General features: G+C 39.5%; 1 protein-coding gene across 3 annotated transcripts in view; it reads right to left on the minus strand.

Annotated features, from left to right (window-relative positions):
* HS6ST2 (heparan sulfate 6-O-sulfotransferase 2) overlaps positions 1-12,390 on the minus strand; it is a gene marked incomplete at both ends in the record, with an annotated part of 272,368 nt that overhangs the window by 39,096 nt on the left and 220,882 nt on the right. For 2 of the 3 annotated variants that reach the window (XM_080909691.1, XM_080909690.1), the window contains one exon: positions 1,141-1,227. The exons of the other annotated variant lie outside the window; for it this stretch is intronic. In XM_080909691.1, the coding sequence (XP_080765817.1) occupies positions 1,141-1,227 (87 nt within the window). The remainder of the gene's footprint in view (positions 1-1,140; positions 1,228-12,390) is intronic. 3 annotated transcript variants of the gene reach the window in all.

A 12,390-nucleotide genomic window follows, 5' to 3' on the forward strand; every position in this document is an offset into this window, starting at 1 on the left:
AGAGTGTGCAGTAACAATGGAGTGGGACTAATTTGGAAACCTTTAGCTGTTTGGAAAAGTGTATATCAATTCCATTCCTCCACAATTTATACAGCATTTTGACTGTAGTGCTTGATGATAAATAATTGAAATGAATTCTAACTGCTCAAAGAGTTAGGCTTATATTCTTGCCACCACTTTTTGTATTTTCATGGATAGGTCATGATTGACTTCACATGTAAAAGTGAAATAGTACTCAGGAGGTAAAAAAGAAGGGGGAAAGGTGCAGCCAATAGGTCTTTAACATTGGGAATTGAATAGAAGATCATATTCCAAGTGCAGTATTTAGTGTCCAGTGTTGAATATATATAACATACGACCATTACGCAAAGCCTTGCTCTTGTCGTGACATATCTTATTACCCAGTTAGAGCTTCTAGTGTAATGGAGGCATCTTTCTTTCATCTTCTAGATGCAGACCAGCACAAAGCCTGGCATCCTTGGGAATGAGAGCCTATGAGAAAAGCTGAGTTGTTCACAAAATGGTTGCAGCTACTTGGAGAGGGCACTTCCTAACTGAAAGTATGTCATCTCTACAGGAACATACCAAAGAATACCATGCACTCTCCAAGATGAGAGATTAGATAAAACTGTCTTCTTGAATCATCTTAGAGACATAAATCTACTACCACAAATATCTAATCAATACAAGTTTTGGCAATGCAAAAAGGACATAGGATGCACATGCTAGTTATTGTAAAAAGAATAAGCACATCATGTATTCAGTGATACAATGAAAATGTAAATGTATTTAAATGAGAACATCTATGAACTGGCTTTCCAGATCCATCTAATTCAACTGCAAATCTCAAAACACAGATTTCCATGCATTGCACAAAGCATAAAGTCATGAACCAGTGCTGCCTTTCCAGACATACATCCTTATCCTTCACTTTTGCAAAATCATCTCCTGGCTTTTCTTCCCCACCCCTCGTCCTTGTACGAGTATCATGTGCATAGATACTGTTATTTCAATTCCCACAGTCAAGTGCACAAAAAGCATCACACACGTCTTCACTAAATGGTTAGGGATGAATGACAAAGTGAAGGTACATGGCTTTGTGGTAACTCTGTGAGATGCACAGCAGCGCTTTTCACTTACTTCCCACTCTTCGATGTGCTCCGGGGCTTTGTAGAGGATGGAGAGTTGGCACCTGAGTTGAAGTTTGAAGAACCCCATCTATCCTTACTATACCCACCGAACAAAAATGTATATGAAGAACATGGAGACAAAAAGCAATTAGTCATTTCATTTAACGATTTTCAAGACCCCTTTCCCACCCTCCCCCTCTTCTTCCCCTCTCCCCACCTCTCTCTCTCTCTCTCTGTTTCTATCTCTCTCTGTCTCTGTCTCTCTCTCTCTCTCTCTCTCTCTCTCTCTCTCTCTCTCTCTCTCTCTCTCTCTCTCTCTCTCTCTCACTCACTCTCACTCTCAGCATCATTTTATCCATTGATGTCCTTCAATGTGAAAGACAGTGGGAACTATTTATTAGTCAAGGTAAAAATAAAACAATTTCCCTTTAGGGATTCAAATTTTGGCCTGTTAGGTTTCATTAGTGGTAGCAACATAGCCCAAGCTCCCAAGAAGAATCTAGTGGGGAAAAAAAGTACAAAACACTTACTCAGAGGGGAATAGTTTCTCTAAATGAAAACCCAAAGATCCTTACATTTCTAGCGAATGGAGTGTCTGTACCATAAGCTCAGTCCTAAAGCTGCTGACTTCGATAAAGGATAAGGATACCATATCCCAAATATTTCAAAGTGTCGTTGGGAGATACTATCATTAGATGAATTAATAATTTTCGCTCATAATTTTGCATGGAAAGGCCATGAATTGAGATACTCTTGCCAGAGAAGCACCACTTGCTTCATGAGCAATTGAATTTAAATTTCCACCTTCAATAACTCCACAGCTTATGTCAAACCTTGGAAACAATTACTAAATAAATCACAAGGAAGGGTCTGCTTAATCTCATCAGGTTAATAAACGAAGGCAAATTAATCACCTTGAGGTAAACAAAGAGGCATAATTGATTAGAGTCTCCTTGATTACTTTATTCTATTTCCTTTATCAAACTATTTTACCATTATCTTCAATTCAGCTGCTTTGCCTTGAAATTAATACTTTACTTCATCTTCAGATTTCCATAGAAACCAACTGAACACCTTTCTCTCTATTTCATGTGTGGAATTCTTTATTTTAATTTCATTAGGATTTTTTTTCTGTTACTAAAATCCACATCAGCATAACCTCTTAATATATAGTGAAGGTAAACCTGCCTGTCTTGTTGTTCATAGTATCTAATAGGAGCTTCTTTTTATTTTCAAGTGAATTTACTTATTGTGTGTGTACACTCAAATGTATTTGCACATGTGCTATAGTATGTGCATAGAGATCACAGGACAACTTGTAGGAATTAGTTCTCTCCTTCTACTGTATGGGACCCAAGGGATGCATGTACTTCATTAACACTTACTTCATTAAGTGTGGCAGCAAGTGTTCTGGGCCATCTCATCAGCCTAGGACCTTTCTTGTTAAATTTGAAATTTATTATTATTAATGGATTTGTATGTGTCTGTGTGTGCACATGCATGATGTTTGTGGGAAGGTGTGCTGGTGTGTGTCGTGGTGTGCATATGGAAGTTAGGAAACAACTTTTAGTTGCTTCTCCTTCAGCCAACGGTTCAAGGATTGAAGTGGGACTGATGGGTTTGGTAAGCCATCGTTTTTACCTGCTGAGCCATCTTACTCATGGGTCCAGGACCTTCTGTGGGTAGAGAATAGTGTCCAAAAGAATGTCAAAGAACTTTCTAGATTCTTAAGAATCTTTAAAGCATTTGAAAATAAGTGTCTCTGTGTAGCAGCACTTATGTGAAAGCTGGGATGGTGTCATAAATGCCATTCCGCTCTACAGTCAAAGGCTTCAAATGGGCACTGGAGTGCGATTGTAACAAGAAATAATGAGGGGCGATTGCAAAGGTAATAGAGATGTATAGGTACAGGCAAACACTAGTCAGGAGAAGTGTGGAGTTAAGTGTGGAGATTCTAAACAGCAAAGTATTGGGACACAACTTAACTGTGCTGTTCACTGACTTAGCAGCTGGGCGACCTGCTAATGGGGACAGAGGAGCTGTTGTGACTTCTTGTGAAAGAACTCCTTAGGCAGTTCAGGAATGAATACCAGTCACTCTCTCTGTCTAGATCCAAGGTAAGAAATTTCTTGCCTCAATTCAAACCTGAACAAAAGATTGTGGATCAGAAAGAGCAATCAGAAGTATGTATGAAAATATATTAAGGATACCTATATACTTTGTATGGTAATAGACAGCAGAGGAAGGAAAGAAAAAATGAGGAAGAGGCGGGGAAGAGAGGGAGGGAGAGGAAAAAGAAGGAAGCTAGTTCCCATTCAGAAGCATTCAAAATTATTGTTTTGAAAAATTGCATGAACTCTTATGCAAAGGATAGGATAAACTTCCAGTTACAACGCAGAAGTAGAGACTCGGGCTGTAGCTCAGATGGTAAAATGCTTGCCTAGCACATATGCTTGGATCCCCAGTGCCACAGCCGAAACCATGTGGTTGTGCACATCTGGAATCTAGCACTTAGGAGGTGGAAGCGGGAGGATCAGGATGGGCTACAAGGGACCCTGACTCAAAGGGGGGTGCAAATGCAAGAAGGTCCCAGCCATTTCATTTCTTTATTCCCGGGCACTGGGATTCTTCCAATCCTCTACTCACACAGTAAGCAGTAAAAATTTTGCTTGGAATCACTCTAAAACCAAGAATCTTCTAAATCATCCTGCGTACATTACAAGCTCAGATTGTGTACCCAGAAGTTTAGGCATCCCTGTACTTTTGAATAAAATAACATCTATTCTCACTGTTAAATCCCCACCCCTGTGACTGCAAAAGCCAGACATCAGGCTAAAATGGCAGCCTTACTGTTAACTGCTTCTGTGGAGGTGGGTTATCCTGGGGCAGCAGCCTTTCAAAGATGGAAATGATCCGACCCGACCCCACCCCCAAGACCTACAGCCAAATCTCAGACGTGCGAATCTGAGGGGCATGGAAACATAAACATTCCCAAGAATAAATCACACAGGGAATGTATGGCACCAAGGCCAGAGGTGAAAGCACTCAAATGTCTCCAAATGTGTATTCTGTGTAAATAACAGATGGCTTCCCAGTGGGAAATGTTTCAGAAAGGGGAGTGGACAAGAGGATCTTCTGGCAGGCTTGGATCCTAAGAGGGCAATTTTGTAGCTATCCTAAGGAGAGTTGTACAGAAAGGTCAGCCAAATATTGGCAAAAAGAAGCCATCTTTCCTTCTCTCTGAGATCTAGGCTGGGTAGATAAACCTGGACAAGATGCTGTAAATCTTAAACCTTGAAACACAAAGAAGGAAAACAGTAATTCTGAGAGCCTTGAATTTTCCCACAGTGCCTCATAAGCAATAAAGAGAAAATACTGCTGCAGCAGACTACTGGGAGCCTCAAAGATCTGGAAAGATATAGGTCAAAGGCCCAAAGATTAAGATGCTGCCAAGAATTCTGGTCCCTAAAACATCCAGAACAATCCCAGGGACTCTTGCTTCTAAGCTATATGAATGATAATTTGTAGCATATGAGAATTAGGAGGAAGTGAGCAGAATTTGACCTAGTTCCTAACCTATACATCCGAAACAGACAGACTCAGTTGTCACTTGTATGATTCATCTATTTCTACACCGCTTGTCAGCCCTCTCCACTTTCATCTCCTTAAATTGTAATCTTGAGAGCTGTGGTTGAGATCCCAGGTCAGGGTCTAGCCTTCTTGAGCCCCACCTGAGTCGTATCCTCTTTTGAGATAAGATTCTGGCTTGCCTCAGGCCCCATCAAAGACTTGTGAAACCAATTCCAGGTTGAGTTTCCGATAAGAAAAGTTAATGCAGAACAGCCCTCCTCTGCCTGTTTGCTGGGCTGTCCTCACTAACAACTAATATCAAGGAGGTGTTTTCTCTCTACAGGCTCCAAACACACCCCAGAGGCTACAAGGGTATGAAAGAAACTGCTGTGCATATTCCTTCTAAGTAGAAAAACTGTAATGGGCCCAAGTCTGCAGCATTCTCAATTTGGGACAATTTGATATCCATTGTTAGAAACCAAAATGGCAACCAGACCCATTCCTGCTGACTTTTGTTTGTTTGTTTGTTTGTTTTTCAGTTGCCTGAGGAATAATTATGAGCAAAGAAATTAATGGTTGAAAACACACTTCACCTTTTTCTTTTTGCTGCTGTTTGGGATTGAAGCTACAGCCTTATTCATACATGCAGGTCCTCTCCACTACCAAACTACACGCCCCAGTGACTTAGCCCATTTTTTGATGGACATGAAGAAATCTGTATTACTCATAGTATATCATAAGCTCTTTCTGGAAACAGGCCCAAGTCTGAGAAAAACCCTTTGCTTCTGGAGTTACTGAGATTGTAAAAATGAATTTCCAGAGTCCTAAGAACCTGAAATTGCATTTCAGGAGGTAGGGCATGGTCGTTTGCAGACGACTGTCACCATATCATTTTTGACACTGAGCATATGGTTCCATTTCACTGCTTATACGCTGTTGCTTTAACTTGTAACTCGGCCAGTGTTTGTTATGGTTTAAACATCCTTTATCCTGGGGAAGTTGCTCTCCAAATTAAAGATGTTGGTAGGTGTGAAACATTTAACCTGAACATTTGGATCATAGGGCCAGAGCTTTTATGGATGGGTTAGAGTAGATTGCTCTCAAGGGAGTCTAACTCTCTACAATACATCTGCTCTCTTCAGCCCATACCTGCCTGCTATTCTCGCATGTCCTCCCATCTTCTGCCATGTTGTAGAGCAGCAGAAGGACTTCAGATATGATTGAGTGTACCCTCCCAATTTCTTCTCTGAGAAACCTCCAGCAGGAGTGGATTTGGTTGTCATTTTGGTTTCAGACAATGGACATCCATCTGTCCCATCTTGATCTTCAATACCTTTACAACCATAATAAACAAAACTGCTTTCCCTGTAACTATTTCATGGTCATGAATTCAGTCAATGCAACAGAAAACAGGGGAATCAAGCACATAAAAAAATCTTGAATGAATAAATGAAAAAAAAAATGCCCTGCATTTGGGCTCAGAGGAAAAGATCACCATCAAAGATGAAAATGTCTGACATCAATCTTAGAAAAAGAACTGGAGACATACACATCACAAGTTTTTCCATGCCTCAAGAATAGTCCAGGAGAATTGGGGTCTGCTTTTACTGTATTATTGCAAAGACAGGTGATTTTTGAAAAAATAATTTTTTAAGTTAAAGAATATTTTATTTACTGAGTTTAAAAAAAAGCCTGTAACTCTGGGCAGTGCAAAATGCACTACCAAACCCATTACAAAGAACTGGTGTTAATACACAACGTTTAAGCAATGTTACATGTATTTTGGCTAAGTGCTGTGCTGTTCATTCTGCATAAAACTGGCCATCTGTGGCCCAATCAGTATAAAATATTAAAAAAGAAAAACAATTAGATAGTGACTCAAAAAGAAAACTGTCATTTATGCATAAATTGATGTACAGCATATTATCTAGCTAAAGTGTCCCTTTTAAGTTTCAAGTCGGTGAGAGAAAATATTGTGCCCATAAACACATTAAGAAGGCACACAATACAACCTGCAATACTTTTCAGAATCCATAGATCATATTCTGCCTCCAGATGGCAAATGTGTTCACAATTTTACTAGAGAAAAAAAAAATAAAGCCACTTCTTAAAAATAACACACACAATTACTGACTAATGTTCAAAAGTTCTCGAGGAAAACAAAACCACACACACATACGCACAAACTTCCAAGGCCCCCCAAATGCACACTTCACCAAATCCTACTTGATTTTTACAAATCCATCCAGAAAACAATACTGAAACATCAGGCAAGTACAAAGCCAAACTGGGCATTTAACAATTAAAAGCAGTTTTCAATATCAGAAGGAAACTTATCAATGACATACAAAACTTCATCCATTTAAGCTGCCTTCCTCTGAATAGTAACATCTGAAATTATCTTTCTTAAGGCCTATAGAGCTAGGTAGTGTCATGCCATCAGCCTCTGATGTATTATAAGTGGCAACCCTACCTTCTTTTTTTGTTAAAATTGTACACCAAGACCTGCCTATTTAACCATTACATACATGACAGTATTGCCTACTTTGTCATAGGCTAGTTTCTCTTGGAAATGTGACATTAATTCAAGTGACTTAGGTGCAGAGAGATACCAAAAATAGGTGCAGAAAGGCACGAATAGGTGCAGAGGCAACAGAAAGTGTCTTAAAAAAAAACTGGCAACATTATTCTTTATGTTGAAAACTATTTAAAGCAAACATGCCTGGATGATGGGACAGCACTGCATAATAATAGTTCTAAACCTATTGCACCCATATAGCTTTGTAATGATTTCCAATGCATGTTCCTATAAGTGATAATAGAGATATTGGGAGCTTGTTCCACGTCTCTTCTGGGGGAAGGGTAGCTATTCTGTGCTCTTATAAAAGAAGCTAGGCTCCAGGAGTCTCCCAAGATTGGGAAATGCACTTAAAATAGCCACTAGCATGGATACAAACTCATCCAGGGTGCTTCCCAAACATGTTTGACTCCCCTCAACAATCCATCTGCCAAGTGGAAATCCTTGGAGAGGCTTTTAAATCCCTACTGCCTCCTGGTGAGGGCCTGCCTGCCTTTCTCTTCTCCAAGAGGTCTCCATTTTTGAAGTAGGTTGCCCTTGCTCTGTTACTAAGAAAACTAAGGAAGCAACTGCATTTCATTTTCCTGCCTTGTTGCACGCTCAGTGGTTATTTTTTTTCTCTTTGTTCCCTCACCGTTTTCATTTCACTTCCTCCACCTGATGTCTCTGAACTGGAGTCTGTGGTCCTTTTAGTCTTTCCGACTCATTATCTTTATTTCTGTCCCTCATCAAATGGAAGGTCAGTTCTCTAAGATGCACTTTGTTTTTCTTCACTCCCTGTTTTCTCTTGACTTAACCGTGGATAGCAACGGTGGAGGCTTTGCAGAGAAGACACTCATTCTTATTGCTATGTCTCACAGTATAAGTATAGTCTCTCCTAATTTCCAAGCAGTTGTTCAGGAATCTTGAGTTCTAATCCCGGCTGCCAGTGAGACATCAAACTTCTTGTTGCCTTACAACTGTCATGTGTAAAACAGAGGATATTAAACCAGTCAGGGAAACCATTCACAGAGAAGCTCACAGGTGCTCTGGTGTTTCTTCATCAGATGGGAGGTTGAACAAAAATCATGGTTCTGAGGCTTTGGGTAACTGAGAGCTGAAATATGAAAGGTGCTTGGACTGGCATAGTCATCAGCAAGGTGGAAAGAAGGAAACCATGCCCAGAATAGCAAAAGAAACCATAAAAGAACTTGAAGATTGACTACATTGGAGGAATGAAAATAAACTCTAAGTAATAGCTGCAGAGAAAGTTTAGAAACCAGATGACAGGGAAACAAATCTGCTCTGCTAGTGAAAGAAATTGGTTGGGAGGAAGTATAGGTTATAAAAAATGAGGAAGTATTAGGCTTGGCACCTATCAAGCTGGGTTACAGATGGACAATTTCTGGCAGACTGGTGAAGAGATGGCACTGGGATTCCAGAAGAAAGGCAGAGGAAGAAGCTAATCACAGCTCCAAGGGCTGACCTAGGCCACACGATAAGCCGTGAGAGCAGATGGGACCACAGTCCTTACAATCAAGAAGCAAGTACTTCAGGTGGCCATCTTTTGCCAGAATGTTTAATTCCTTCGAAGGTCATGGGTATTGCAAGACTTTGCAAAGATCTGTAGGCCAGAAATTCAAGTAAAAGAGGCCATGGCGGTTGATTTAGTTGTATAAAGGTCAACGCTAAGGTTAACGAGGGAAAGTGTAAGTCTTGATACTTGTATACCCCAGGAGCTTTATTTGTTATGTCACTCTTGCTAGCTTGTCCCCATTCCTTACTTCAGATAGACCACTCACAGTTGACAAAGTAAGCTAGGTACAGAGTGGCTAGAAATAACGTTGGAAGTCCTGAATAGAAACCCATTACACAGTCCCTCCCATAATTCTGCCATCTTGGTGTAGAAAGGAGTCTGGCTGATGAATCACAGAACACAAGCTTCATTTCTAGTTCATATTTCTTGCTTTGCCCACGATTCCCAAGGACTAACCAAATAATAGAGGCTAAACTAAGGTCTACTGTGACTTTCCTCTATGCTTCTGTTTCCCTTTTCTACCCTGTTTCTGTCCTTTGGCTTTCACCCTAATGTACCACCCCGGGTGGTTGAGGGATACCATCCTTCAATAAAAAACCAAGGTGCATATAGGGCCAAGCTCTCTGGGAGCAAATTAAGAACCTGAGAGTTTATAATTCCAACATATTCTCAGCAAATGCTGATGTTGTCTGCATCTTGAGAACCCACACAGGACAAAGGAAGAGAACAATCAGTGATATTCCCTGTCCCCAACTTCCATATTTCTGGACAATACAACTACAACCTGTTCCATGAATGGTAGGCGAGTAGAAGACATAAAGGACTTCCAACGGCATCTCTGCAGAAACTTCTCTTTCCCGAGGAAGTGACAATTACTGTGAACACCACAGAGTGGAGCTCAACGGCAGGGAAAATGAGAATCGGATCTGACAAGCATTAATTGAGCCTGCAGTTCTATTTACTGAAAACGATCTGGCATAATTAAAGATTCACAACTAGAGTCTTGTTTGTGAATGTTCTATATTAGGGAGTTCCCAGAGTGGGCCAGAGTCTCGGTGAACTTTTTAGGAAAAGCTGAAGCAGCCAAATACTACGACAGAAATTAACACCAGAAGAAAAAAAGAGAAGTCTGACTACTTAATTGACAGAATTTGGACTTTATTTAGCAGAATAAGATAAGCCAAAAGCTTTTGTGTAGAGAGCACTTCCCTATTGTGTTATCATTGATTTTTTACTTTCAAATAAATATAATATTACAATGATATTTTCAGAACTGTGTTCAAGTGTATTCATAAAAGCTCATACTATTTAATATATAGAAAGTCTTCAATATTGAATTACTGGCAAACATACATAAAGAATTGGCTGCTAACATGCATTTGTTGAACTGAACTGGCTGACTGGCACATATTACATTAGAAGTTTGTTAATAGAGCCGCATGGCCCTTTTTATTGTTCAAATAACTTACGTCAGATCACACTGCATGCCTAAAAGAGTGATAGTCTAGTGCAGTACCATTTCTTGAGCCCTGGTGATCACATATAGGAAACTCAAATATAATAAAAATCAGAGTGTGTCAGCAACTTCAGAGAGCAACATTGCCCAATTGGAGGCAACCATAGGTTGTGAAGAAAATCCGGGCCCTGGAATCAGGCAGAACATGGCTCATATTCTATTTTTTCATTCTCTGGAGATTTTGGACAAATAGCATCAACAAGACATATTTGTTTAGGTCTAGGACTTCTGATCTTGACAATGGGAGGTCAGACACTGATCATTTTAGCTAATGCTGGTATTAAAAAACAATCTTTGAAGCGCAAGTATCTACTTCTTGCCATCATAACTGGTATCTTAGGGGCCAAATAAATGCATCCAAGACTAAAAAGAACATCTGGCGCCTTAGAAATCCAGTGGAATAGCTGCTTCAGGCTGAAAATGTTTTCTGAGTTAATAATATAATAAAGTGCCTATAAATAATGCTCCCATCCATTACTGTAGTATACATGCTCATATATAATTAAAAACCCACCAATTTATGAAAGCAACACATGTTGTTCTATATCATCTCATAATCACTGTTACAAACTAGGTCTTATCAAATTAATAAAAGTAAATGCTTCTTCATAAACAGCCAGTCTAGTCAAAACCAAGGCATTTAGCTGAGCCAAAGATTAAGACTCTCTTGACTACAATCTATTCTTAGACAAGGAAAAGGCTCATAGAAATATGAAACTTGGAAGAATTGTTAGAGACAGGAAAGTAAAGCCCAGAGAGGAGATGGGATGTATCCAAGAGAAGTATATAAGGATAAAACATGAACTTAATGATAGAATTTGGATGGCACATGAAAAATAGGCCCATAATCTCCATGAAGTGCAAAGCAAGGCAGGGTGGCTTGGAACCAAGGATGATGTAACACAAATTAACTGTGGCTCCATCTGCCAAGAAAATAAAGGTGGGTGGCTTTGTGCTCGGGAATAGTAATATGTACATGGAAGGAGATAACCAAGCCAGTTTTGCTGAACTTTTGCGTGCCCATGGGACCACTGAGCGAAATGTTGATTTTGCAATTGGATATACAAGTACAGAATTTAGTAAGACATAGAGGTCTCAGTGGAAGGTTGGTCTTTACAGAGGGAATATATAGAGTACACCAAATGAAGAAGGAATTGCCAAGGAAGATGATTAAGGACAGGCCAGATATGAGTTTGTGTGTTTGTGAAAGCCAAAGAGGAAACTTAATCTGAGAGCAGTATTCCAATCTTAGGAGTCTCATTTGCTGATTACAAGACTGTTTTATGTCCAAGAATTTCAACTGCTGTATGTTACTTTTTCCTAGTTGACTTGTCTGGTCAGTTGTGCTGCCGAATTAGTTATCTTGTCCTTTATCATACCAAAAGCACTTGATAGTGAAGAACTCTTGGTCACATCCAACCTATTCTTATCAGTTCCTGGAAAGGATAACCTGTAGTACAATGAAGGAAGAATGTCATACACCAGCTAAGTTCATCATTATAGGCTTTGGATGTGTTTTTTTTTTTTTTCAGTCTGACTTTATTTATTAGAACAAAGGTCAATAAAACAAGAAACTGTCAAAGAATAAACAAAAGGTAATAAGGCTTATGTAATTATAGTTATAACTTTCTTAAAAACTAGACTCTTGACTATTATCCTTGCTTATTTGGTTTCTCTGGCATATGCAAAATCAGAAATAAGCCTTGCCACCCTCATTTTGGCTTCAAAGCTCTAAAACAAATCTTGTCTCTGGTGAACTCCAAATTCAAATCCACTTGATGTCTTATCATTTGGGAAGGTCTGGGGACCTCTTTATCATATTGCTTCATGGCTTTAAAAATAGTAGTTCTATATTTGTCATCAGTCACTAAACAATCAACTTATTTAAATACTACATTAAAACTCAAAAACCAGATCTCCGCCAACTGATAACAAGGACTTTTATAAACGTGTTTACCATCCTGGCAGTTCTTGGCTTTGTGGGAATGCAGGAACAGAGAGGTAAGATACGAGAGGCAGAGGGCAGCTTTCTATTGAGAAAGTCTACAAAACAAAGGGAAGGAAAGAACAACAACAAAAA

Source organism: Micromys minutus (assembly GCF_963924665.1).
Source record: "Micromys minutus genome assembly, chromosome: X".
NCBI classification, from domain to species: domain Eukaryota; kingdom Metazoa; phylum Chordata; class Mammalia; order Rodentia; family Muridae; genus Micromys; species Micromys minutus.